The 27,998-nt window shown below is 37.2% G+C and overlaps 1 protein-coding gene across 5 annotated transcripts; it reads left to right on the forward strand.

Annotated features, from left to right (window-relative positions):
* Positions 1-27,998, forward strand: LOC121437305 (ATP-dependent RNA helicase DDX3Y). Of its 5 annotated transcripts, none has more exons than XM_041637163.1 (17): positions 1-165; positions 5,140-5,200; positions 8,595-8,642; positions 11,904-12,030; positions 13,115-13,270; positions 13,677-13,776; positions 16,483-16,618; positions 18,672-18,757; positions 19,183-19,281; positions 19,356-19,516; positions 20,022-20,166; positions 20,267-20,411; positions 20,769-20,950; positions 21,024-21,141; positions 22,005-22,158; positions 25,375-25,508; positions 25,675-27,998. In XM_041637163.1, exons 1-17 carry the CDS (start codon positions 121-123, stop codon positions 25,752-25,754), a joined length of 1,977 nt encoding a protein of 658 aa, XP_041493097.1. In that variant the 5' UTR covers positions 1-120; the 3' UTR covers positions 25,755-27,998. The 5 variants fall into 5 exon arrangements, with proteins under 5 accessions (XP_041493097.1, XP_041493099.1, XP_041493096.1 ...); XM_041637162.1 differs by lacking the exon at positions 1-165 and adding an exon at positions 278-442; XM_041637164.1 differs by lacking the exons at positions 1-165; positions 21,024-21,141 and adding exons at positions 280-442; positions 21,426-21,498.

The raw sequence follows: 27,998 nt of genomic DNA on the forward strand, positions 1-27,998 counted from the left end.
GCCGCCCAAACGTTTGGGTGTCTGCGTAAGCTGTATACTTAAACGTTTGAGTTCACCGAGCGAAGTCATAGTTGAGTTACCTACTGCGTGAGTGGTAGGGTGTTCAGTTCTTTTTCCGCGATGAGTCATGTGGTGGTGGGAAATACAGCCGACCTGGACCAGCAAGTGAGTTGAATCTATATGTGACACCCTTCCCCCTTTCTCTCTTCTGGTCTGACATTGCTTGTGACGCAGTACTGAAAAAAACCGTTTCCATTCGTTTGGTTTCTCCGTATTGGACTGTGGCGTCTGATTAAAAATCTGATAGAAACGAAATTAAACTGATAAAATGGCGTGAGCGAGAAAAGGGCCATAACAATGACGTTACAAATTAGTTCAAAGGCCTCGCGTAATGGCGGCGTTTGTATTTGCGAACGGAAGTTTCTGCAGCTTGTGTTTGGCAGTGAGTGAGTTAAAAGGACCTAGTTTTTCTCTATAATTCTTTCTTTGAAGACGTGTTCAAATTGAGTGGCCTTGATACCTAATGTTTGTGGGCTAATAATGTCTGTAAATTGATAAAAGTACTGATGCCACGTAATTTGGTTGGAGGTTTGGGGAATTTGATGGAGGAAATGGCGGCCACCTATTGTAATATCCATAGGCGCCGCAGGGCTGTAATATTGTATCGGACCAATGGGGATTACTACTTGAGAAGGAGAAGGCTCGTATTTAGATTCTTATAATATTATTCCGCGAGGCTCCCACCCTCCCCCAGCCTCTTTCCCGCGGATTGATATGTAGGCAAAACGGGGCTCGTTTGCTGAGTCTTGTGACGCAGGAAAACCGAAAGGAATACACGAGAGCATAAGAGATTAAAGTATGGCTGTGGTGTAGTTCTCTTGATAGTGGCCTGCAAACAATGGAGGTTGGATTTTGTTGAAAGATGATTAAAATTTAGCCTTCCCCCCCCCCCAGTCGGTGCATGTAGATAGGCAGATAATTGAGACCAGTGGGCTATTTAATTTTTTTTTCTTAAAAGTACTTACTCCCAAGGTCAGACAACAAAGTGCTTAAATATTGCCTTGTCTTTGTTAGGCAGAAGAGAGGTTTTATTTTCTTTTTGCTAGTAGAAAAATTATTTTCGATCAAAGTCATCGTTACACGGAATACCGTTCCTTGTGATATGTTTAGAACGGCAGAGAGGACTGTGTATCAAAAAGCCTCCTTGATTTCTCCTACTGAATTTCTGTCCCATAGGTAGAGCATCTCTTAGGTTACCTAAACAGTTTAAACTGATAAAACCTGACGCCCTCCCACCTTAAAAGAAAGTTTTTTAACGTTTGTGGTGATTATATGGCCTAGTTGTATACTCATTGAACAACTGCTTTTCTTTTAAACTTGGGCCCCAGAACAGTTGTTACCTTTTATTTTGAATCAAGACTAAGTAGTCCGGTGGTGTTCAGCTGAAGCCTTGTAAGTAATTGGGATTAAAAGAATATTTTCAAACACAGCTGACAGTAATTTACTAATTATCAGTGAGGTTAATTTGAACTCAGTACAGAGACATAAATGTTCAAGAAATATCTTTTGTTAACGTTAAATTTGGGAAATGAACACCTGAATTGCCTAAATTGCCTTTGGTAATGAATACAGAATGTACTAGAAAACAAAATACCCTATATTTTAGTGTCTTGCCTTCTGTCTTTATAAGAAGGGTACAGATGAAAAAGTAATACATGTACTCGTTAGCTCAGTAACCAAACATCTCTAACTTAACTTATGCCTTGATGATATACCTGAAAAGTATCAAGTATTAAATTCATACTCTGGTGTGTGCTAACATTGCTTACGCTTAGGAATTTATCACAAAATAGAAATAGCTCTTTTGTGTTATAAAGGAATTACAGGATCATGTCTTAATATATGCATTTAGATTTTTTTCCCTTAAAACTTAAAGTTAAAACCTAGCACTTACATATGCCTAATTTTAAAAAAAGATTGATATTTATCTTATGTGTATGCATGTTTACGCGTATGTTTGTGCATCAGGTGTGTGCATGTTTACCCTTGAACTCCAGAAGAAATTGTCATATATTCTGGAAATGAAATTACAGAGATGGTGCCCCAGATTTGATTAATGGAGCTTAAGTCTTCTTTTTTTTTTTTTTTTTTTTTAAAAAGATGTATTTATTGTGTACACAGTGTTCAGCTTCCATGTATGCCCGCATGCCAGAAGAGGGCACCAGATCTCATTATAGATGGTTGTGAGCCACCATGTGGTTGCTGGGAATTGAACTCAGGACCTCTGGAAGAGCAGTCAGTGCTCTTAACCTCTGAGCCACCTCTCCAGCCCCAGCTTAAGTCTTCTTTAAGAGTACAGAGTGTTTCTAACTGCTTAGCTGTCTCTTCAGTCTTACTCGTCACTAAATTTTGAGTTACTAAGAAATGAAGATACAGTTTTATTATTCATGGTCAGTGTACCTATTGCATGCCACACCATGGGGAGGTATAGAGCTCAGAAGAAAATTTTGTGAATTCCATTCCCTTTTTCCTTTATGTATATCTAAAGATAAAACACTATCAGGCTAGTCTTTTTTTTTTTTTTTAAGTGTCTTTTTTTTATTATTTAATTTAAAATTTCCACCTCCTCCCATTTCCCTCCTGCTCCCCTATCCCCCTTCCCTTCCCTCTCCAGTCCATAGAGCAGTCAGGGTTCCCTGCCCTGTGGATGTCCAAGGTCCTCCCCCCTCCGTCCAGGCCCAGGAAGGTGAGCATCCAAACAGACCAGGCTCCCACAAAGCCCGTACGTGCAGTAGGATCAAAACCCAATGTCAGGCTAGTCTTTGTCTGTTGAGGATACTGACTTTTAGTTTGGTGATTTAGGAGTTTTTCTCTTGCTTCTAATTCATCTGTTTTAAACTAATGAATTCTCTTTCTTTCTTTTCTTTTCTTTTTTTTTTTTCTTTTTTGGATTTTTGAGACATGGTTTCTTCGTAGCTTTTTGGAGCCTGTCCTGGAACTTGCTCTTGTAGACCAGGCTGGCCTCGAACTCGCAGAAATCCACCTGCCTCTGCCTGCCGAGTGCTGGGATTAAAGGCGTGCGCCACCATCGCCCGACTCTGAACTCTTTTTCTTAAGTTATTGTTTATACTATGTTCTGTTACTTGCATTGACGTGTATTATTAAGTTCAAAGAAGGGTATTCCCTTTGTGGTGTGTAAGTCACCCCTCTTTTTTCTTTTTCTTACTTTTTTTTGAGTTTTTGAGCCAGTTTCTCTGGAACTCATTCTGTAGACCAGGATGGCCTCACACTCGATCTGCCTGCCTCTGCCTTCTGAGTGCTAGGATTAAAATAATTGTGCCCACCTCTGCCTGCACTTTGTAGTGTACATGGTAGTAATCCTCATTCTCATTACCTAAAAAGCATTCTCTCACTCTTTCTTTCTTTCTCTCCTTCCCTCCTTTTTTTCTTTTTTCTTTTCTCTTTTTTTTTTTTTTTTTTTTTTGGAGATAGAGTTTCCCTGTAGCTTTGCAGCTGTCTTGGCACTAGGTCTGTAGACCAGGCTGGCCTTGAATTTACAGAGATCTGCCTGCCTCTGCCTCCCAAGTACTGGGATTAAAGGCCTGAGCCACCACTACCTGGCAAGCATTTTCTCTTACAGAATTTATTGTTTTATTTGTGTGGGTGTTTTCCTGGCATGTACTTTGAATGTCCTAGGAAACTAGGATGTATGGTTTAATCATCTGAGTTTGGAGTTAAAAATGGCTGTGAGTAGCCATATGGGTTCTGGAAATTAAACTATGGGGCTTCTGGAAGAGCAGCTGAGCCATCTCTCCAGCCCCCAAAAGCACCTTTTTTAAAAAAAACATATGGCAGTGCATTCTGGGTTAGCGTGTCCTTTCTGTCTGCCCAGGCTTCTCACACTGGCCTTGCCCCGGCCACTCAGCACTACGGTCTGCCCTGAGGGAACCTGGAGGAGGTCCAGGGCTCTGCAGCCCACCCTCGCCCTCATGCAGGTGCCTGGAAGGGTCACACACTTGTGCAGCCAGTACAGTGGCGAACCCCTTTGACGTTAGAGTGAATTAAGGACCGAGTGTTGTATGTCGTAAAACTCTATAGCAAGATTGACCCAAAAAGCTCTTGGTAAATTTTCATTTTATGAGGGCCCTGGGCTTAGACAGTTTGTCCCATGTGGAGATTATTATGGCCATAGAAGATGAATTTGGATTTGAAATTCCTGATGTAGATCCAGAGAAGTTAATGTGTCCACAAGAAATTGTAGATTACATTGCAGATAAGAAGGATGTATATAATAAAGTTTCAGAGCCTTCTTCCTCATCAGGAGAACTCTGAGAATGCTAGACTGCATCATGGATGACTGACAGCGGTTCTGTTGGACTTGTATTTAAATTGGATGAGTGTTTTACCCTTTAGAAAGAAATCTATTATGAAACGAAAAAGAAAAAAAACAAGAACAACATACATCCAGGTGGTTATGGTGCACACCTTTAATTCCAGTTCTAAGGAGACAGAGTCCGACAGATATCTGTAAGTTTAAGGCCAGCCTGATATACAGAGTGAGTTCCAGAACAGCCAGGGCTGTTACACACAGAAACCCTGTCTTGCAACGTATTTATTCAATATGTTTGTGTGTATGTGTGTGTACTAAATACATGCAGGAGCCTGAGGAAATCAAAATGGGGCATCAGAACCCTGGGGCTGGAGTTTCAGATGGTTATGAATTACAATTAGGGTACTGGGAACTGAACCTGGGTCTTTAAGAGCTTTAGGTACTCTTAACCACTGAGCTCCAGGTCCCTAAAAATACTCTTAAGTGTTTGAAAGGCAATTAAGTAAATATTACAGCATAATACTTAGAGTTTTTAATTTTTGAGACAGAGTTTCTCTGGGTAGCCTGGTATAGGAACTCACAGTGTAGACCAAGCTGGCCTTGAACTCAGAGTGGTCCTCCTGCCTCTGCCTCCCAAGTGCTGGCATTAAACGTGTGCTACATCACCACTCAGCTGACTTGGAGTTTTAAATTTTCTGTTTTGTAACTTTTGGTGGTATCTAACCTATTTTATGTTATTTTTGTTAACTTGTAAAACCTGCTTTTTCTTTGATTTGCTAACTTGTGAACCATAACTATTTATTTTTCAGTTTGCTGGTCTTGATCTCAACTCCTCGGATAATCAGAGTGGAGGTGGAAGTACTGAGAACAGTAAGTAAAAAAATTTAAATAATAGATTTTTTTTTTCTGAATTACTGCTAACATTCTGGTTAACTATTTTGATTTAATTTTTATTTTCTGTTTCAACAAATACAGGAGGTACTGTTACAGAATTAACATGCGTATCCATATAACATGGTATAGAAATTACTCTACTTAGAGTTATACAGAACTGGTAAACTGTAAAAATAACCAGCCCTGAAAAGTGTAGTAAGGAGCAACGGGCCGCACTTCCCACCTTCCAGCTCCCAGCCATTAGCTAGCTTTACCCAAAATAATTACACGGAAACTGTATTCTTTTAAACACTGCTTGGCCCATTAGCTCTAGCCTCTTATTGGCTAACTCTCACATCTTAATTAACCCATTTCTAATAATTGGTGTAGCACCATGAGGTGGTGGTTTACCAGGAAGGATCTTAACCTGTATCCATCTTGGAGAGGAGAGCTATGGCCTCTGTCTCATTGCCTTTCACCCATCATCCTGTTCTGTTTACTCCATCTACCTAATTTTCTTTCTTATCAAAGCACCAAGGCAGTTTCTTTATTAACCAATGAAATCAACACATCGACAGATGACCCTCGTCCATCATTTCCCCTTTTTCTGTTTAAACAAAGAGGAAGGCTTTAACTTTAACATAGTAAAATTACATATAACAAAACAGTTATAAAGCAAGAATTACAGTTACAATATTTATATCTATTTTTTCTTTATCATAACTAAGGAAAACTATATCCATTCTGCAACTCCATCAAAGACTCCAGAAGGATATAATATTACCTAAGTAAACAAGAAATAAGCAACTTCCAAAACTCTAGAAATGACAGAGACATCTCACTGTCTGGACAGTCACCCAAAGTTCTTTTGTACCTTTGGGGCATCCATCTTCAGCCTTTAGGCCCATAGTATCCAGCAGACGTTTCCATGAAGCAGGAAATTCCACAGACAGTTCAGTCACTTTCTGCTGTGTCCTACAGAATGTCTCACAGACTCTTTCATAGATCAGGAACCCTTGAAGGATCATCTCACCTTTAGGCAAGTTCAGCAGTCCTCTTTCTGTGGGTTTTTTGTGTCCAGTTTATACAACAGTCCAGGCAAGAGAAGTATCTTTCCCAAATGGCTATCAAACTCCATAAGGAACCTCTTTGATGCCCATCTTCCTCTTGAAGTAAATTGGTGCTGCCAGGAGCAGACGTGTCTCATTATCATGAAAAATCTTAAATTATCAAGACATTAAATGCCATATTCTGCAGTCTTTGAAAGATATGAAGAATGTCTATCTAACTGAAATATATCTCTGTATATCTAGAAAATCTAACTAACATGACTACAAGCTTTACTATTATCAATGATTAGCAACCTAAATTTTCTAATTATACATTTTTAAATGCACTACACAATCACAATACCTTAATCAAGAGCAGAAACACATATACATATAACAAAATTGACCTTAAAATCCACACCAATGCAAATTATTTATATCTGTATCAGAGAAGAAATCCCTATCAGCTTACCTAGTTTTATTGTCCCAATTTACATTTTGAGCAATTAAAGATATTTCACAGAAACAAATTTTATAATGGTTGTTTGGACAAATAGGGGAGATTTGTGATGTAAAATACTGTCATTGTTATCTTGAGACAGACGAGAGCTGCTTTTTCTGCACCTGTAGTTCCACGGAATCTGACACCCTTTATGAATTCTGTTGGCTAGGCACAACATGGTATACATACACTCACAGGCATAAAAAATTAGGCAAAACACTCAGACATAAAATAAATGTATTAAACCATATATGTCTTAGTAGTTTTGTGATATGGGAGTATAGATTTAAAATTTTAAATATTTTTGGGGGTGATACTTTGGAAATTTTGTTGAAATAGTAATTTGAAATATTTTTTAGAGAAGGGAACTAGATAGAATTATAGAGATGGAGGTTAGTGGCACTAAAATATTAAGAAAAAGGCAGTGGAGCTGGTTGTTTGGGTATGGTCATTTTTTCTCAAGGTCTTTTTGTCTCCCTAGCTGTCATGCTTTTCCTAGCATGGAGTATGTTCTTTAACATTAATTTATTATTCTCAATTTTTTTGGTACTACCATGGCACATGGTAAAGATGGAGGTTCTTGCTGGGTGGTTGTGATGCACCCTTAATCCCAGCACTTGGGAGGCAGAGGCAAGTGGATCTCTGAGTTCAAGGCCAACCTGGTCTACAGAGCAAGATCCAGGACAGCTGAGACTGTTACACAGAGAAACCCTGTTTCGAAAATCAGAAAAAGATAAAAGTTCTTTTGGGTTTATAACAGCTAATTTTTTCCCCTCTCTTTCACGACATGCTTTCTCTGTGTAGCCTTGGCTGTTCTGGAACGCAGTACTCTGTAGACCAGGCTGGCATCAAGCTCATAGAGATCCACCTGTCTCTGTCTCTCCAGTGACGGGATTAAAGGTGTGTGCTATCACTGCCTGGCTAACACACCCTCCATTTGAAAAGGTTTTTGTATTTGATTTCTATAGTGGTTTGAAATATGGTCCACATAGATCCATAGGGAGTGTCCCTATTAGGATGTGTGCCCTTCAGGGTGAGCTTTGAGGTCTCAGATGCTAAAACAAGGTCTAGTATAACTTTCACTTCTGCTACCTGTGGATCCATATGTTGAAATCTCCAGTACCTCTCCAGCACCATGTCTGCCTGCATGCTACCGTGCTCTCCAACATGATGATAATGGACTGAACCTCTAAAACTGCAAGCCAGCCTCCATTAAATATTTCTTGAAATTCTAGCTAATTAATCATTCCTAGAAAAATCATAATTAATGGAGGAGATTCTAAGACCACTACTTTACTAAAAACAGGTCTACAGAACAAGTTCCAGGATAGACTCCAAAGCTACTCAGAGAAATCCCTGTCTAAAAAAAAAAAAAAGAAGAAGAAGAAGAAGAGGGGATGCTTTTGAAGATGTATTTGGAGTTAACTGGAAGGTGGTGATTATTTGGCAGCAGTTAACAGTTGATATACTGTTATATCAACTTTAGTCTGGTTAATGTCAAACCATAGTTACCATTTAAAACTATTATCAGGTTCATTGTGTAAATGGAGTTTAAGTATTTACCTTAAAAACAGGATGAATATATAATGTAGTCCATCAGATAATGGTTGTCATCCTCTTCATTGGTTGGTTGCTTTCCTCAACCCTAGGCTATGATTTTGACTATTTATAAACCTTCAAATTGAAACGTTAATTTCATTCATTAAGTTCTGGCTTTTGTATATTTTCTAATAGGAGACAATAATTTTTGATGGGGAAAAAAAGCATGATTCCTGGTCCTTGACAATTTGGTAAATTTCTGGAAAAAAACAATGTTACAGTTTTACATTTTCCTTTTTAGAAGGGCGCTATGTACCTCCTCATTTAAGGAACAGAGATACATCTAAAGGTATGTTGTAGCAAATTTGTAGATTAACTTTTGATTTTTAGAAGTGAGATTTTAGGTATTGGTGGTGGATACAACTTAATCCTAGTAGGAAGCAGAGGCAGGCAAATGGCTATCTGAGTTTGAGGTTAACCTGGTCTACATAGAGAATTCCAGGACAGCCAGAGCTGTTACACAGAGAAACCCTGTCTCAAAACCACAAACAAAGAAGTTAGAGCTTGAAGCCAGTAAGATGGTTCAGCAGCAAAAATCAACTGGTGCTTATACTCTGGTCTGTGGTATATACATCTCATACAAAAATAAAGAAAGACTATTTTCCTTTTTATGTTTGTTCTGTCTTTAAGAACTAATAATGGGTTATAGAGATGACTCAGTGGTTCAAACATTGGCTGCTCTTCCAAAGGTCATGATTTCAATTCTCAGCAACGATATGGTGGCTTACAACCAACTGTAATGAGATCTGGTGCCATCTTCTGGTCTGCTGGCAGAGCATACATAATAAATAAATAAGTCTTATTTTAAAAAAGAAGAAGAACAACAACAACAACAACTAGCCGGGTGATGGTGACACACGCCTTAATCCCAGCACTCGGGAGGCAGAGGCAGGCAGATCTCTGAGTTCAAAGCCAGCCTGGTCTACAAGAGTTAGTTCCAGGATAGGCTCCAAAGCTACAGAGAAACCCTGTCTCAAACTAAACAAAACAAAAAAACCCTAATACTATGTATCTTTAGCATTTTATAACTTTACAAATGTGGAATAATGGACATTTTCTTGTTACTTTGACAGTATGACTAAAGACTGATTATTAGACTAAGAATATGTTTTATATAGTTTACTTTACTAATATAAATTTCTACCAACACAGCTTCTCTTTGAAAAGGTATTTTGAATGCTATGTGGTGTAATAATTCTATGTCTATATCTAACTTCTATATTGAAAAATTTAGAGGTACTGGAAAGATGGATTCATGGTTAAGAACAAAGAACCATCAACACTGAAATGAGTCCTAGCACTCAAATGGTGGCTCACAGCTGTCTCCACTTCCAGTTCCACGTGATCTAATACCCTTTTTATGAATTCTATGACGAGACACACATATGGTATACATATACACTTATAGGTAAAACACTCATAAAATAAAAATAAATTAATTAAAACATTGTATGTCCTAGTAGTTTTGTAATATTGGAGTATAGATTGAAAATATTTTTGTGGGTGATATTTTGAATATTTCTTCACCCAGTAATCTGAATTTTTTTTTTAAGAAAAGGAAACTATAAGGGAAGATGTAATATAGAGGTGGAGGTTTGAGAGATAAAACACTGAGAAATGCATATAGTGGCATACCATTCATTTTTTTCCTGGCCAATAACTTCCACTGTGTATATGCTGAGATGTATGCTTGGAATTACATTTCAGAAGTTCTTCAAAAGAAGTGACAGTATTTGAGGACTTACATTGATAGAAGAAATCTTTAGCTACCTGATTGTAGTTAGGTGTGTGGATAGTGGGGTGTGTTTTCTAGAGAATGACTGCACTTTCTGGGCAAGTACTCTTAGAGCCCTTTTTTCCTTTGCTATAAAACTTTAGTCAACTGTGTGTTCAAAATTTTTACATATAGTAGATAGATAACATAACTTCTAAATATCAAACAATTATTAAAATGAATTTAAATATCATTCTAATGATCGATCTTATTATTCTTGTTACTCCATCTCTTTGGAGTCATTCTACATACAAATTATGGATCAAACTGAATGTGACCTTCATCTTGAGGTAGAGGTTGGAAGATGAGAATTTCAAAGCCAGCCTCAGTGACATAGTGAATTGAGGCTACCCTAGACCATGTGAACACAGACTTAGATTCAGAAAGAAAGAAAAATGTTGATGCCAAGTATTATATACATAAAACAACTTAAGCAGTATTTGTCAAGTAATTATGTATGTATGAGACATAGCTAAGAAGCTAACATAGTTGAAACCTGCCTGGTCTGCATAGAGAGTTCCAGGACAGTCTGGACTGTTAAACAGAAAGTCTGTCTTGGAAAAAAAGAAGAAGAAGCTAACATAGTCTGTAATACCTCTCATTTTAGAGTTTTATTGTAAGTAGGTTGGAGGTTTTTTGTTTTTTGTTTTTTTTTTTTAAGTTTTTCGAGACAGGGTTTCTCTGTAGCTTTTTGGAGCCTGTCCTGGCACTAGCTCTTGTAGACCAGGCTGGCCTTGAACTCACAGAGATCCGCCTGCCTCTGCCTCCAGAGTGCTGGGATTAAAGGCGTGCGCCACCACCGCCCGGCAAGTTAGGTTGGAGTTTTGTTTTGAGCAATCTTCCTGTTTTGTTAAGCAGATTGGCAACAAATTTGTAGCTACACTCCTGCCTCTTCTTCACAAGTGCTGAGAAGTTACAGATTTGTTATTACAGGTAGTTTTATGTCTAGGAATTGAACCCAGAGTTTCAAGAATGGCAGATAGGGATCTTACTAAGTTAGTTTACATTAGCAAACCAAACTAACCCACGGTAACTTGTGTTTGATGTCTCTGTATTATACAGACTAATAAAGTAAATTTAACCTGTAGTGATGCTAATATAATGATAACATTCAAAAGCTGATTATTTCTCTTAGCTGCTGTATTTCTTTTCTATAATGCTAATGAGTTTTGAACCCAGAACCTTGATCATTCTAGGCATAATCTGAACTTATATCCTCAGGGAAATCTAAAAGTAATAATACTTTATCAAGATTGGATCTAGGGTTTCTTTTATACTTGCTTCAAAGAGTCTGTGACTGAGCTACATCTATAGCCCCTTTTTTGGTTGTAGACAGGCTCTTACTATATATCTCAGAGTGACTTCAATCTCAGTATCACAAGTGGTAGGTGATAAAAGCATTTTCTAGCACACTTGGCAGCACATTATCACAGTTCAAGGTACTTCTTACTGTAATTTTTTATGATTGCTAAAGTATTAAAAAATTTGAGCCAGGCGGTGGTGGCTCACGCCTTTAATCCCAGCACTTGGGAAGCAGAGACAGGTGGATCTCTGTGAGTTTGAGGCCAGCCTGGTCTAAGAGCCTAGCCAGGACGGGCTCCAAAGCTACAGAGAAACCCTGTCTCAAAAAACAAACAAAAATCTGTTGAAATTCTGTTTGTGGGTATCCACTATCACGGTACTAGGTACCAGCTATTTAGAAATCCATGGCCATGAAGAATACAATATTTTGGAAGAGACTCATTTGTTGATTGTTTTTTGTTTTATTTTCCTAAGGAGTCTATGATAAAGACTGTTCTGGGTGGAGTTGTAAAGATAAAGATGCCTACAGCAGTTTTGGATCTCGTGATTCCAGAGGAAAGCCCAATTATTTCAGTGACCGTGGAATTGGATCCAGGGGAAGGTAAATTCTTTACTGGTGTATATAAAGTGCTGGTTAAGAATCTTTATTCTGGGATTGGAGAGATAGCTTAGAGGTTAAGAGCATTGACTGCTTTTTCCAGGTGTCTTGAGTTCCCAGCAACAAATGGTGACTCACTGCCATTTATAATGAGATCTGATGCTCTATTCTGGAATACATGGAGACAGAATGTTGTGTTTGTAATAAATAAATTGAAAAAAAAGATTTTGTTGTTGTGTTTTGATTTGTTTGTTTTTTTGACACAGTATTTCTCTATATGTATTGCTATCCTGGAACTCACTCTGTAGACGAGGCATCCTCAAACAACAAAGATCCTCCTGCCTCTGTCTCTTGAGTGTTTGGGTTAAAGGTATGTACCACCACCATCCAGTAATGGTTAAGAATTGTAATGGCAAAAAAATGTATAAGAATCAACTTGCCAGGATCTGAGTTCTCTTTTGAACCAGAACTGATAGAATGATTCACTCTCTTGTCTCTACCTTGTATCTGTCTGTCTGTCTTTCTATCTACCTGCCTAGCTGATAATTTACTAGAGTGACATGGATTTGGTCCAAATAGTCTAACAATGGTTGTCTCCAAGCAGAAAGTTTCCAAAAGTTGTTTTACTACTTGAAACTAGATGTCTCAGATGGTCTTAGCAAATGTCAGAATCTTGAAGTAGGCACTAATACAATGAAGCAAGGCCTAGAAGGCAAAGAGCAAAAACTTACTTCCTTGTCCTTTATAAAGGTCCAGATTAAAGGTGGTCTTCAAACTTCACATGGTTTATTTAACTAAAAATTCCTCACAGATGTGCCTAGCAGCTTGATCTTTTAGTTAGTTCCAGATGTTGTTCATGACCATCACAGGAGCATGGTGCAAATCTTTCAGCTGAACATATGTGAGGCAGAGGTAAAAGGGTCTGCAAAGCTGAGGCCAATCTGCTGTCTGTAAGAAGGTATTTAAAAGATGTTGTTTGGTAAATGGATCAGGGTTAAATTGTTGATGTATTTGTTGCATTCAGTTAAACTAATATTCTAGAAGAATGGTATTTTTAGTGATACAATCTAATTATTTTGCTCCTCAGGTTTGATGATCATGGTCGAAGTGACTATGATGGTATTGGAGGTCGTGATCGAACTGGATATGGCAAATTTGATAGAAGTGTTCATAGTCGTTGGGGTGACAAAACAGATGAAGATGATTGGTCAAAACCACTTCCACCAAGTGAACGCTTAGAGCAGTAAGTTTTTAAAATGTTAGATATTATATTTGTGCCTGGTACATACAAGCATGACTTTTTGTGATCTCTGTCTCAAAACAAGAACAAATTTTAAAAATATTTAATATGAGGTTGAAAAAATGTTGAGAGAGTAAAATGTGTGTTTCTCGCAGAGGACCTGAGTTTGGTTCCTAGCACCCATGTCAGACAACTCACAATTTCTTGTACCTTCTGTTACAGGGTATCCAGTGCCTCTGGCTTCAGGCATTTGAGTCATGTGTATGTGCCTACACAGAAACACACATACATATACAAAATGAAAAATAAAATCTCAGAAATAATTAAATTAGCTAATTATACTTGGTATTGAAACCCATAGTTTTAATCCTAACACTTTTTTAAATATATAATAATCATCTGATTTCAGAGAACTTTTTTCTGGTGGAAACACTGGGATTAACTTTGAGAAATATGACGATATACCAGTAGAGGCAACTGGAAGTAACTGTCCTCCTCATATTGAAAATGTAAGTTCTTTTGTTTGACTGTTAATTTTATATTTGTTCAAAGTATATAATAATCACAGCAAATACATGTACAGATCAGAGGACAACTTCTGGGAGTAGCTTCTTAAAACTTGGATGGCAGCAAGTACTTTTACCTGCTGACTGTTCTCAGCAGTCCTTGTTTGACCTTGGTTTATTCTTGAGATTATAGTTTCTTCCCTTTCCTCACTCCAAACCCTATACTCCTTAAAATCTGTGGCTTCTTTTTTCATTGTTACTGCATGAATATATGTATATGCATATATATATTGCTAAATATTACCTTTTGAGTTCATATTATTAGTTATTACAAGTTTTCAATGCTGTTTAACATTGGACAACCGGTTGATGTTCACTTTCCCACTTCTCCCACTTCCATCTTTACTCAGTTCCCTGTAGTTTTTTGTGTAGAGTTAAGGTTTTGTGGGGTTTTCTCCTTCCAATTTAGTATGGTGTCGTTGTTGAGTTTCTGTTTAGGCAGTCACGTTGGTGAGACTTGACTGGTGTATCTTCTGACATTCCTAGGAGACAAATCTCACAACAAACTTCCTGATCCTCTGACTCTTTCTTTTTTTTTTTTTTTGGTTTTTCAAGACAGGGTTTCTCTGTGGTTTTGGAGCCTGTCCTGGAACTAGCTCTTGTAGACCAGGCTGGTCTCGGAACTCACAGAGATCCGCCTGCCTCTGCCTCCCAAGTGCTGGGATTAAAGGCGTGCACCACCACCGCCCGTCTTGACTCTTTCAATTTATGCCCCATCTTAGGCAATGTTTTCTGAGCTCTTGAGTGCCTGAGTCTTGTAAATGTATCCATTAGAACTGGTCTCCACAACACTGCATTTGGATTAAATTTGGTTTCCTATAGGAGTCACCATCTGTTGTAAAGAGAAGTTTCTTTGGTGAGGGGTGGAGTCTATAATTATCTTGTGGGTGTAAGTGTAAATATTTCCAGATTTATTTTTAGGTATTGTGGTTCAGTAAAGTAGTGGTTGTAGTGTCTCCTCCAATAACTATGATTTCTCTAGGACTGATTAGTTAGGTAGAATTTCAGTACCAGGCTTGGGTTCTCTCTTCAGTCTTCAGTCTTAAGTCTAATTATAGAACCAAAATATGCATGCCAGTATTGGACTCAATGGGTTATTGTGCCATGCTAGTCATTGGTGTGGTTCATAGGCATCATAACTGGGTGGGACTGTTGATTGCTACCCTTCTCAGGAACCTTGCATGGTGCCTTCTAGTATCATTAAAAAAAAAAAAAAAGCTCCTCAGGGAGGAGAAAATAACAGCTCAGGGTTCTCAGAAGCTTGGTCTGAAGTGCATGGTGTTTTCAGCAGTAGAGACTTAGCGTCCACCTCTTTGGCGTAACTAAGGGGAATACCAGTAGGCTGTGTGCTTTGGGTGGCTTTTGTACAGACCATGCCAACAAACTGAAAAGAGAGTTTCTCAGGTCTGGTGTAGTGAAGAGCTGTGGGCCTGCTTTCCTGCTGCCCGGCTGCCGCACGCCTGTCTAACTTATGCCCTGAAATAATAACACAGAAACTGTATTCTTTTAAACACTGCTTGGCCCATGAGCTCTAGCCTCTTACTGGCTAACTCTCACATCTTGATTAACCCATTTCTATTAATCTCTGGTTATTGTGGTTCTGTGTTTTTGTTTGTTTGAGTTTGGTGTTTTTGAAGGAAACAGAAAGAAAAAAGTCAGGGCAGGCTCTTGTTAGGTGGTCTTTATCTCGGAGATCTTTGGATGAGAAGAATAAATTAAAACTTATGCATATTTATACACTGAATTAGTTGCTTTATGGTTTTTTTTCTTGTAGATTGTTACTATGTTACCTTGTGACTTTACTTTTCTTCTGTATTCCCACACTTCGTAAGAAGCCCAGTTATCCCCAATTTTCCCTTTTAGATTACTTGTTTTCTGGTATTCCTTTTTTTTTTTTTTATTTTTTATTTTTTATTTTTCTAAGACAGGGCCTCACTGTGTAGCCTTGGCTCTCCTGGAACCACAATGCTTTTGTCTCAGATTCCCAAGTGCTGAGATTTGAGGCATATACTTTAAAAAGTAGCTTATGTATTTAAATATTTTGCCTGTACGTGTATTTGTGCCATGTGTGTGCCTGGTGTTGGTGGCAAGCAAAAAGCATTTGATCCCTGGAACTGAAGTTATAGATGGTTATGAGGCATTGTGTCTGTTCTGGGAATGGTCCCAGGTCCTCTGCAAGAACAGCGAGTGCTAAACCATTTCTATAGGCCTTTGTCTGACTCTTAGATAACTCGTATAATAATGTCATAATAGTTACTATTATAAGTACTAGTGATAGAGGAAATGTATCAAACATCAAAAAACATAGTTTTTCTCAGTGACAGAATCTGTTTCTTAGAAACATACTATTAATTAAGAATCAAAACAACTCAGCCGGGCGGTGATGGCACACGCCTTTAATCCCAGCCCTCGGGAAGCAGAGGCAGGCGGATCTCTGGGAGTTCAAGACCAGCCTGGTCTACAGATCTAGTTCCAGGACAGGCTCCAAAACCACAGAGAAACCCTGTCTCGAAAAACCAAAAAAAAAAAAGGAAAAAAGAAAAAAAATCAAAACAACTCTAAACTGGACACAGTATTTACCCTTTATTAGCATAACAAATAACCAGTTTGTGTTTTTACATTACTTGCTTGGTGTACTTTCTTTGACAGTTCAGTGATGTTGAGATGGGAGAAATTATCATGGGAAACATTGAACTAACACGTTACACTCGTCCTACTCCAGTGCAAAAACATGCTATTCCTATTATTAAAGAAAAAAGAGACTTAATGGCTTGTGCTCAAACAGGTAAGATTATTTTGTAAAGAACAAAAAGCCTTTAATTCTGGGATTCTTTTAAAAGTGGTAAGTCCTATATTAAAGTACGGGATAGATAAAAATAGCTAGGAACTGTACATCTTTTGGGTCTTGGTCACTTTTCTATTGCTGTGAAAAGACACCCATGACTTACTTACATTGTGAATCTTACTTAGTCCATTAAGGCAACAAGTATGATGTCAGATATGGAGGCATCTTGCAGGAGAGGTTATTGGGAGCTGCTACATCCTGTCCACAAGCAGAGAGAAATAGCCTAGCCTAGGCTTTTGAAATCTTAAATCCCATCTCAGTAACACAACATCTTGTATAACCTTGTTTGTTTGTTTGTTTGTGTTTGTTTGTTTTGTTTTTCGAGACAGGGTTTCTCTGTGGCTTTGGTCCTGCCCTGGAACTAACTCTGTAGACCAGGCTGGTCTCTGCCTGCCTCTGCCTTCCGAGTGCTGGGATTAAAGGCGTGCGCCACCACCTCCCGGCCTTGCATAATCTTGTAATCCTTTCAAAAAGTTCCACTCCCCTGTGATTAAGCACTTATTATTATGTAAGTTTAAGGATGCCACAGATTTTTACTGGTGTATTTTTAAGGTACATTTAGGAACTTGTATCTAGTTGTCAACCTTCTAATGTTGTATCGGGAAAAGAGCTAAATGTTAGAGTAGATACAAAATTAACAATTTAAAAAGAAATTTAAGTTACAAAAACATGTCTTAAGAAGGTACCCCATTTCTTCTTGGGTATTGAGGAAGCATATTGGATGTTGTCCTATATCAGAAAATGATACCACCTGAGATAGAAATAGCAAAATTTTCTGTAGAAATAGCGAAATTTTCTGTGTACTTGTATATACAAGTATTTATATCTTGACATATTTGAAGTTATCTGGTAGATATGTTTGTTTTGTTTTTTTGTGTTTTTTGTTTGTTTGTTTGCTTGTTTTTGAGGCAGAGTATTTCTCAATACCTTTGGGGCCTGTCCTATAACTCATTCTATAGCCCAGGGTGGCCCCGAACTCACAGAGATCTGCCCACCTCTGCCTCTTGAGTGTTGGGATTATAGGTGTGTGCCCCTGCTGCCCAACTGTGATATATTTTTTAAATCAAATTGCATCATATTTAACTAGAGATAAGACATTCTTGAGTTTTTTTTTTGTTATCTATCTGCATGTACACCTTTAATGACAGAACAGAAGAGGGCACCCAGATCTCACTATAGATGGTTATGAGCCACCATGTGGTTACTGAGAATTGAACCCAGGATCTCTGGAAGAGCAGTCAGTGCTTTTAACTGCTGAGCCATCTCTCCAGTCCCCACTGTGATGTTTTTTAAAAACTAATCATTTATTTATTTAGTTTAGTTTAGCACTTGATCCTTTAAAAAAATTTTTTTTTTGCACTGGGCAGTGGTGGCATAAACCTTTAATCCCATCCCTTGGAAGGCAGAGGCAATTGGTTATCAGTGAGTTTCAAAACAACCAGTACTGTTTCATGTAGAAATACAGTCTTAAAAATGCCACCCCAAAAATTTTGCTTCCCATTAATCCTAGCAAGGTAGATCTCTGTGAATATAAGGCCAGTCAGCCTTATATAATGTTTCAGGACATCTAGGACCGTGTAGAGAGAGCTGCTCCCCACATTCCACATCCCCAAAAAGTTATTCCTTATTGCTTTATTTAGATAACTATTTGTTGTGGTTGTTGCTGTATAGGTAAGCCAATTGAAAAATAAGACAAATTTTCATTAAAATTATTACTTGCTTGGTTTTGTTGTTTTACACAAGGTCTCACTGTGTCAACAAGGATGACCTTATTCGTAGAGATCTGCTTGCTTCCAGAGTGTCTTGATAGGCTTTTGAGAGGGCTTTAGGTAGTCCAGTGTTGCCTTAAAATCACTATGTAGATGAGACTGACATTAAATTATTATTCTGACTCTGTATACCACTTGCTGAGAATGTAGGCATGAGCCAGTATGCCTAGTACTTTAGCTTGTCTTAAATATTCAAAATTAATAATACAATGTTTTCTGAACAGGTTCTGGGAAAACGGCTGCATTTCTACTACCCATTCTCAGTCAGATATATACAGATGGTCCAGGAGAGGCTTTGAAGGCTATGAAGGTGACAGTCTTTAAATTTTTGTTAGGAAAAATAAAGATATTTTTATTTTTGTATATAGGTGTTTTGTTTGCATATGTCTATGAAGGATGTGCATACAGTACCCTCGGGCATTGGATTGAAATAGGAAACATTTATGAGCTGCCAGATGTACTTTATTTTCAAGTAATTCTTAAATTACAAATGACACTATAAACTTTAAAAATACGTAAGTAATGGGTGGAGATATGGCTCATTGGTTAAGAGTATGTGCTTGGCTCCTCACAAATGACTATAACTCCAGTTTATGTTCTTTTGTCTTTAATAGACATCAGGTACTCACACAAGACATATACATATATGTAGAGAAAACATTCATACACAGAAAAAAATTTTTTAGAAAGGTAAAATTTTGGATCTTAGACTCTAAAATTATACTTGACTCTTAGGAAAATGGAAGATATGGTCGCCGCAAACAGTATCCAATCTCCTTGGTATTAGCCCCAACAAGAGAATTGGCTCTACAGATCTATGAGGAAGCCAGAAAAGTAAGCATAGCTTTAGTGATTTAATTTTCTTCTTAATTTCATTGTTTCTGTGACTAATAATTTTTTGCATATAGTTTTCATACCGGTCTAGGGTCCGTCCTTGTGTAGTGTATGGTGGTGCTGATACTGTTCAGCAGATTCGGGACTTAGAACGTGGATGCCATTTGTTAGTTGCCACTCCAGGACGTCTAGTGGATATGATGGAAAGAGGAAAAATTGGATTAGACTTCTGCAAGTATGTTAATTTTGATAAAAGAAATAAGGTTCCTTTGTATGACTTTTTAAATTCTTGCATGTAAATGTTGAAGTATAGTGATTTTACTCATCCATTATGTAAGACTTAGTAATATTACTAGTTTTATAATGTAGGATCTCACTCAGGCCCAGGCTAAAACTCAGTATAATTCTCTAGCCTTAGCTCTTATCTCAGTTCTAGGAATAATAGATGTATGTAACCATTCCTCTACTTGTATTTTGTTATAGATTAAATGCGTTTTTTTTTGTGTCACTTTTCAAAATCACAAGATTGAACAAATGAAATTGACTTTCTGTTCCTCCTTTTTTCTTCTCTTTCATTTTTCCCCTTTTGACTGAGGTTCATTTTAACAAATAATGCTTAATATTTAAATTGAAAACTACTATGTTTAAGACCTGAGATGTTATATTAATTGTGAGAATAATTTACTCAATAGTTTAATGTAGTCAGTGGCCTTCTCAACATAACTATTTTTTGTCAATAGATACTTAGTGTTGGATGAAGCTGATAGGATGCTAGATATGGGATTTGAACCTCAGATACGTCGTATAGTTGAACAGGACACTATGCCACCAAAAGGCATTCGTCACACTATGATGTTTAGCGCTACTTTTCCTAAGGAAATACAGGTATTGTTTGTTAGAATTTTATTTTTAAATAAATAAATGATGGTGATTTATATATTAAAGAATTTAAATTCAGAACTTACATTTTTCTTTTTATTTTCAGATGCTTGCTCGTGACTTTTTAGATGAATATATTTTTCTGGCTGTAGGCAGGGTAGGCTCTACTTCTGAGAACATCACACAGAAAGTAGTTTGGGTCGAAGAACTAGACAAGCGGTCATTTTTACTTGATCTTTTAAATGCAACAGGTAAAATTAGGACTATTACTCTAATAAAATGAAAATGTCTAGATTTGTGTCCTCTTAGTTTCCAGTCTTTATAGCCTCACTTTTTCTGTATATTTGTGTATGTGTGTTCCTCCATGTGGGTATCTTACTCTTTATTTTCTGAGGCAGTCTCTGACTAAACCTGGAACTTGAAAATTCAGCTACACTATTCACTGCACCTTCAAGATCCTCCTGTCCAGCATGTGTGCTTTGTATAATATGTGTGAATGCATGACCTCTCATCAAGGAATCGTTTCCAGATGACTACGCTTGTTAAATTTTACAATACACAGCGATATCAAATAAATAAGTTTTAGTAAATGAAATCTACTTTTTCAGGGAAGGATTCACTGACTTTAGTATTTGTGGAGACTAAGAAGGGTGCTGATTCTTTGGAGAATTTCTTATTTCAAGAAGGATATGCTTGTACCAGTATTCATGGAGACAGATCACAGAAAGATCGAGAGGAGGCTCTTCACCAGTTCCGCTCAGGGAGAAGGCCAATTCTAGTGGCTACAGCTGTGTGTAAATTTTATATTATTATTTTACTATTAAATCAGAATGTTGCTTTATTTTAATAAGTTTTTTTTTAAGGTGGCAGCAAGAGGTCTAGATATTTCAAATGTGAAACATGTTATCAATTTTGATTTGCCAAGTGATATTGAAGAATATGTACATCGTATTGGCCGTACAGGACGTGTAGGAAACCTTGGTAAAATGTTTTTTCTTTCTCTAGGTCTTGGGACTGAAGATAGGGTCTCAAGTACTTTATCACTGAGTCCCTTTACATTTATTTGTCTGTATCTGTGTACATGTCACAGTACACTTGTGAAGATCAGAGGCCAACTTATGGGAGATAGTTCTTTCTTTCTGTTATGTAGGTTCCAGGGATTGAATTCAGATCATTAGGCTTGGACCCATTTTATTAGTCGTTTTTCTTTAAATAGATATATTAACGAAGGATTTAATAGGGTAGGTTTATTTTATTTATATTAGGTCCATTCATCCATTGTCATCCCGTCCACCCTCCTGGAGCTGAGGACTGAACTCTGGGCCCTGCTCTTGCTAGGTAACCTCTACCACTGAGCTAAATTTCCAGCCCCCCCCCCCCCCCCCGCTCCTTTTTTTAATCATGGTCTTGCTCTGTCTTTTACCAGTACTTTGAAAAGCAGAGGCAAGGGATTCTTGGGTTCCAAATCCAGTGTAAAAAATCTCAAAGGTTAGAGATTCTAGATTCTTGATTAGTTTTTAAAGAAGAAACTTGAAAGCTGGGTATAGTGGCATGTGCCTTTAATCCCAGCAGTCAGGATGCAAAAGTCAGGCATATCTCTGTGTATTCAAGGCCAACCTGGTCTACACACTAGGTGCCAAACCACGGCTATGAAAAAATACCCAGTCTTAATTTAAAAAAAAAACACACACACACAAGAAGAAACTTTATCACCTAACAAACTTCTTTCAACTTATATTTAGTTATATTGCAGAATATCATGTTATGTTACTTAACTGTATGGGAAAGAGCAATAGTGAAATTATTGCAATTAGGGAAACCTTTTTTTTTTCTTTAACTTTTAGGACTTGCCACCTCATTTTTCAATGAGAGGAATTTGAACATCACAAAAGATCTGTTAGATCTCCTTGTTGAGGCTAAACAAGAAGTGCCATCTTGGTTGGAGAATATGGCCTATGAACACCACTACAAGGGTAGCAGTCGGGGACGGTCTAAAAGGTAAACATTTGTTGAAATACGAGCGGTGGGCTGTGTCCCGCCACCCGGCTAGCTTTACCCAAAATATTTACACGGAAACTGTATTCTTTTAAACACTGCCTGACCCATTAGTTTCAGTTTCTTATTGGCTAGCTTTTACATATTGATCTAACCCATTTCTATTAATCTGTGTAGCCCACGAGCTGGCTTACCAGGAATGATCTTAACCTGCGTCTGTCTGGAGTGGGAGAATCATGGCGACTCCCTGACTCAGCTTCTTTCTCCCAGCATTCCGTTCTGTTTACTCCGCCTACCTAAGGGCTGGCCTATCAAATGGGTCTAGGCAGTTTCTTTATTAATAAGAAATCACTCCCACATCATTTCCCCTTTTTCTGTTTAAACAAAAAAGAAAGGCTTTAACTTTAACATAGTAAAATTACATATAGCAAAACAGTTATCAAGCAAGAATTACAGTTACAATATTTATATCTATTTTATCTTTTATCATAACTAAGGAAAACAATAACTATCTATTCATTCTTCAACTCCATCAAAGACTCCAGAAGGATATAATATTACCTAAGTAAACAAGAAATAAGAAAACTCTAGAAATGACAGAGACATCTTGCTGCCTGGACAGTCACCCAAAGTTCTTTTGTATGGTTGGGGCATCCATCTTCAGCCTTCAGGCCCATAGTATCCAGCAGACATTTCCATGAAGCAGGAAATTTCAAAGACAGTTCAGTCACTATCTGCTGTGTCCTGCAGAATGTCTCGCAGACTCTTTCATGAGTCATGAACCCCAAAAGACCGTCTCACCTTTAGGCAAGTTCAGCAGTCCTCTCTCTGTGGGTTCTCTGTGTCCATTTTATGCAACAGTCCAGGCAAGAGCAGTTTCTTGCCCAAATGGCTATCCAACTCCATAAGGATCCTCTTCGATGCCCATCTTCCTCTCGAAGTAGATTGGTGCCACCAGGAGCAGATATGTCTCATTGTCATGAAAAGTCCTAAGTTATTAAAACATTAAATGCCATATTCTGCAGGCTTTGAAAGATATGAAGAATGTCTATCTAACTGAAATGTATCTCTATATATCTAGAAAATCTAACTAACATGACTACAAGCTTGACTATTATTGATGATTAACCATTAACCTATATTTTTTAATTATACATTACATTTTTAAATGAACTACACAATCACAATACCTTAATCAAGATCAGAAATACATATACATATAACAAAATTGACTGTAAAATCCACACCAATGCAAATTACTCATACCTATATCATTTCCCCCTTTAAATGTAAAAGAACATTTACAAACAATATTTTGGGAACATGGGCGCAGTTTTTTCTCTCCAAACTGCTTCCTGCTGAATGGGGGCGCTGTTAATCAGATCATTTAGGGTGTAACCTGTGTGTCAGGTTTATCTCAGTTGCCAGTTGAGTAAAGTAATTTTTTGATGGTGTTCACAGGAACTTTTCAGGAGGTCGTGGTCTATCATACCATATCGGGATAGATGCAATCCACAGGGTCTGGTCCTCTGTGAAAACAAAAGAAGACCCTTTCCAAAGCATCATATCCTTAGGCCCAAATTCTGAAGTCATACCCTCATGATATCCGTTTTGGTTCCACTTGGCAGCCCATAGAATGAAATGTCTCTCTGTACTTAGCTCCTTCACAGTCAAAAATTTTAAAGAAAACACAATGTACATAATCCAGACTCTCTGTGAATTTTCCATTTTTACGTGGCTTATTTTTCTTTATTTCTTTTAATCTCTTAACTATCTGTACTCTGTCTCTTTAAAGACTTTACCTTTTTTAAAAAAAAAAAAAACATTAACTTTATTTTCTATATTCTCTTTCTTCTCTCTCCCAAGTCTACGTACATTCATCCAACAGTGTGGTCTTTTATGTCTGAATCTGTATTATTGTGAATCTGTAATTTTTTTTTTACTATCCAGGAGCATTTCTTAAAATGTTAAGCAGTTCTTAAAAACTTAAGTTGCACCATGTACAGGTAATACGGTAATAAGGTACAGCCTGTTTCCTGCCCAGTCTAAACCTTAACTGAGCTGTTTTTATGGTAATTATGGTAGTTCCTGCCTGAGACCAGCACAGTTCATCATGGCGGAGCCGAGCAGCTCCTGCCTCAGAGCCATTTGGTGCCCCTGAGCCACACACAGTTCCAGGCACACAACAGTCCACATTACCATCAACCAAGCCGTAGCACATTACTCCAAATGCTCCATTCAAAAGCTCTGTCTCCCGCAGGATCCAGACAGAGATCGCATTGGTGGCACAGCCCAGAAAGTCACACTTTAAAATGACGCAGCTTTTTTTCTGCTGCTGTTGCTGATTCAGGAACTCTCTCTACAGCAAGCCACCAACAAACAGCCAAAAGCTGTGTTAAACTCTGTTTTTTTCTGTGATAAAAATTAAGCTCTCTCAGGTTTTACGTGGAGTTCATTAGCACGTTGGGAGCCACTCTGTTGAAATACGAGCGGTGGGCTGTGTCCCGCCACCCGGCTAGCTTTACCCAAAATATTTACACGGAAACTGTATTCTTTTAAACACTGCCTGACCCATTAGTTTCAGTTTCTTATTGGCTAGCTTTTACATATTGATCTAACCCATTTCTATTAATCTGTGTAGCCCACGAGCTGGCTTACCAGGAATGATCTTAACCTGCGTCTGTCTGGAGTGGGAGAATCATGGCGACTCCCTGACTCAGCTTCTTTCTCCCAGCATTCCGTTCTGTTTACTCCGCCTACCTAAGGGCTGGCCTATCAAATGGGTCTAGGCAGTTTCTTTATTAATAAGAAATCACTCCCACATCAAACATTGTTTGAATTTTTTATTATTTCAATTTGTTTAGAACTAAGTTATCTTAGTTATTCATTTTTAAATTATTACATGTTTGTTATTATGTATACATATGGACCTGGTTTTTGTAGAGTCAGAGGACTACTTTCATGGTCTCCAGGAAATGAAGCTTTATTTTATAGGTTTGCTATCCCCAAACCTAAAATAGTTTTTAAGAAATACCTTGATAAAGAATAAGTAGAAAAGGCTACAGTGCAAGGTGTCAGCTCTACATTGCTGAGGTTTTTGGAGATACAGTTATAGGTTTAATTTCCAATGGGAAGCAAGTTTTCTAAATGAAATAGGAAGTTTGAACATGGATTGACATTTTGATTGGATATCATACATAATGTTTTTCCTTACAATAGCCGATTCAGTGGAGGATTTGGTGCCAGAGATTATCGTCAGAGCAGTGGTTCTGTAAATTCTGGGTTTAATAGTAATCGTGCCAGTAGCAGCCGAAGTGGTGGTAATAGTCACAACAACAGAGCATTTGGTGGAGGTAATGTTAAATTTTTGTTTTACAAGAGTTTTTTATGTTTGTTTGTGTTTCTTGATCTTTACTGATCTTTTCAAAGCAATTTTAAAGGGAAATTAATACTGTATAGTGAACCCTGTTGAAAAAAAGATGATAATAGTAGTTAACTTAATTTTTCTTTTCTCAATAGGTGGCTATGGAGGTTTCTACAATAATGATGGATATGGAGGAAATTACAACTCCCAGACTGTTGACTGGTGGGGCAATTGAATTTGTGCCTAAGTCAACTGTTCATATAGCTAATATGGAAACCACATGTAACTTAGCCAGACTGTATTGTGTAGCTTCAAGATCCTGCAGTACATTACCAGCTGTGATTCTTCTAAAAATTGATGTGAGCTCAAAGTCACAAGACATGAAAGCAACAACCTGTACCTCTGTTCAAAAGTTGATGTAAAGACTTATTGTACCTTGGATTAACTCCCTGCATACTTGGTTCCTCCTAAACTGCACTTAAAATTTGTGACTGCGAATAATAATTTGTTAATGTACTGTGACTTTTTAACTTTAAACTACTTATTTGTTGTCCTGTTGACTCAGTAATCTTCAAGATAACATTTGTTTTAACAAAATAAATTTCATTGAACTTGGGCTACAACCACAACCAAACCTTGGCACACAAGTGTAGATATTTTAACAGGAATCAGTCAGTTCATTGCTAAATATGATGGTGAAAGACTTTAGGCAATAGCCCGAATAAGAAATTTTGGTGTATGCAAAGTTGATGATAGAAGCTTTTTTTAAAGTTTGTAATGTGGCAGACAATTCAAAACTAAAGTTCTGATTTGCTCACTCTATCCTGGATTGGCACTTAGAACCTTAAAACTATTTTTAAAATGGAATATATGAATATAACCTTAATATTTTTGAAAACTCTCAATACAGATAAATACAGAGATTTCTTATTTAATGTTTTGGTAACTTAATGGTGGCATACTCCTATAGGAAAAGTTTCGAGATCTGGTAAGAATTTGGGATATAAAGTTTGTTTTTATTTATTTAATGTCTGCCATAAAGAAAAATGACATATAAGAATGACTGACTCTGACAGGGATGAGACCTCATTACAGCCTTGCTAATTCTGGTCTTTAATGCATGCTAGTGTTGTGTTTTTTGGTCAAGAGATTATGAGCAGAAAGAATTGTGCAGCAGCAGGCTTTTATTATTACATATCAAATTTTTCTGTTACAGCTTTGTTAAAATGTAAAATGGCTTACATTTGTCTAAGACTTCATAAATCTAAGAATGGCAAATTGTAATCCTGTATCTTACATGTTGGCTATGTGTACTAATTATTCATGGTGGTCAGTACAGTGCAGTTTTCATGTATTTTAGTTGTATAGGTTTCCATTGTATAATAGTCATTTTAATCAGCCAAAAATGATTGTTCATCACTAAAAATGCCTCTTTCTTTGAGATTTTTTTCTGGATAGGATACAGTAACTTTAAAAAACCATTGAGATTGTCTTGAGTTGACAGTTTTTTTCTAAAAGTGCAATAGATTTTCAAGTGTATTGTGCCTTGTATTAAACTACTAAAGTAGGTGTACTTGACAGTATTATTAAGGTTCTTTGTTATGGTGCTATTTCAATTAATAGAGGTTTAGACTGTACATTGCCCACAACTTTCTACAAAGCACTTATTTTATTGCACATGAAGAGAATTTTATATGTGTATATTCTGTACAAGTCTTTAAGGTTCCAATTGGAGATTTCTGACTGAAAACTACAGTGTTTCAGTAACTTGGTTCAAAAACTTGGGACCAAGTAATGTTAGTTTAAGATAAACTATTTGCACAAAACAGACTATTTTGCTGCTAGCTTGTGTAATATTTATTGAACATTTTGACAGATATTTTTTTTTGTAAGCCTAAAAGTGATTCTTTGAAAGCTTAAAGAAACTTGACCAAAAGACAATATAAAAACACTGGCATTTGAATGTTGATTGTCAATGTGTGTGAAATAGTATATTTTGGGGTAGTGTGAGCTTTAATATTAAGTTCTACTATGCTTGAGTCAAATTAATCTAACTCAGATTGGTGTTATAGATATGCTTTTATGACAAAATGAGAGGCAACTGGAATATTGAAAATTTGACTTGCCAAGGTTTAATATATTTAAGATACTAATGAAAACTCATTATTTTCTCAAACTGTGTCTGAATTTACCTTATTAACATGGTCTGTTTGGCTCAGCATTGTAACTGTCTGGCATATTTGTAATTTTCAAACATGTGGTTATATCTTTGTGCTGCCATAAGCAGTGACTTTTTACATTCAATTTTTAGCCAGTAATATTTTTAGTAAATAATAGATTAGACTTGCTGAATGTAAACATGGAGCTTTGAGTCACTGTAAAGTTAGTAATTGCTTTATCTTATTAGCGTTAGATACTAGCACTGCATGTGCCTACTTTACTCTCATTTTACTAAAATAAAAAGTATAGCAAAATGCTA

Source organism: Microtus oregoni, unplaced genomic scaffold, assembly GCF_018167655.1.
Source record: "Microtus oregoni isolate MIOR12 unplaced genomic scaffold, Mior012 000051F_ref0000332, whole genome shotgun sequence".
NCBI lineage: Eukaryota > Metazoa > Chordata > Mammalia > Rodentia > Cricetidae > Microtus > Microtus oregoni.

Excerpts from the sequence above, each read along its gene's own strand:
- LOC121437305 (XM_041637162.1), top strand. The coding sequence starts at position 392 with ATGGCGGCGTTTGTATTTGCGAACGGAAGTTTCTGCAGCTTGTGTTTG. Across the intron at positions 18,758-19,182 it reads AGGCTTTGAAGGCTATGAAG|GAAAATGGAAGATATGGTCG; the intron begins GTGACAGTCTTT and ends CTTGACTCTTAG. Across the intron at positions 19,282-19,355 it reads TCTATGAGGAAGCCAGAAAA|TTTTCATACCGGTCTAGGGT; the intron begins GTAAGCATAGCT and ends TTTTGCATATAG.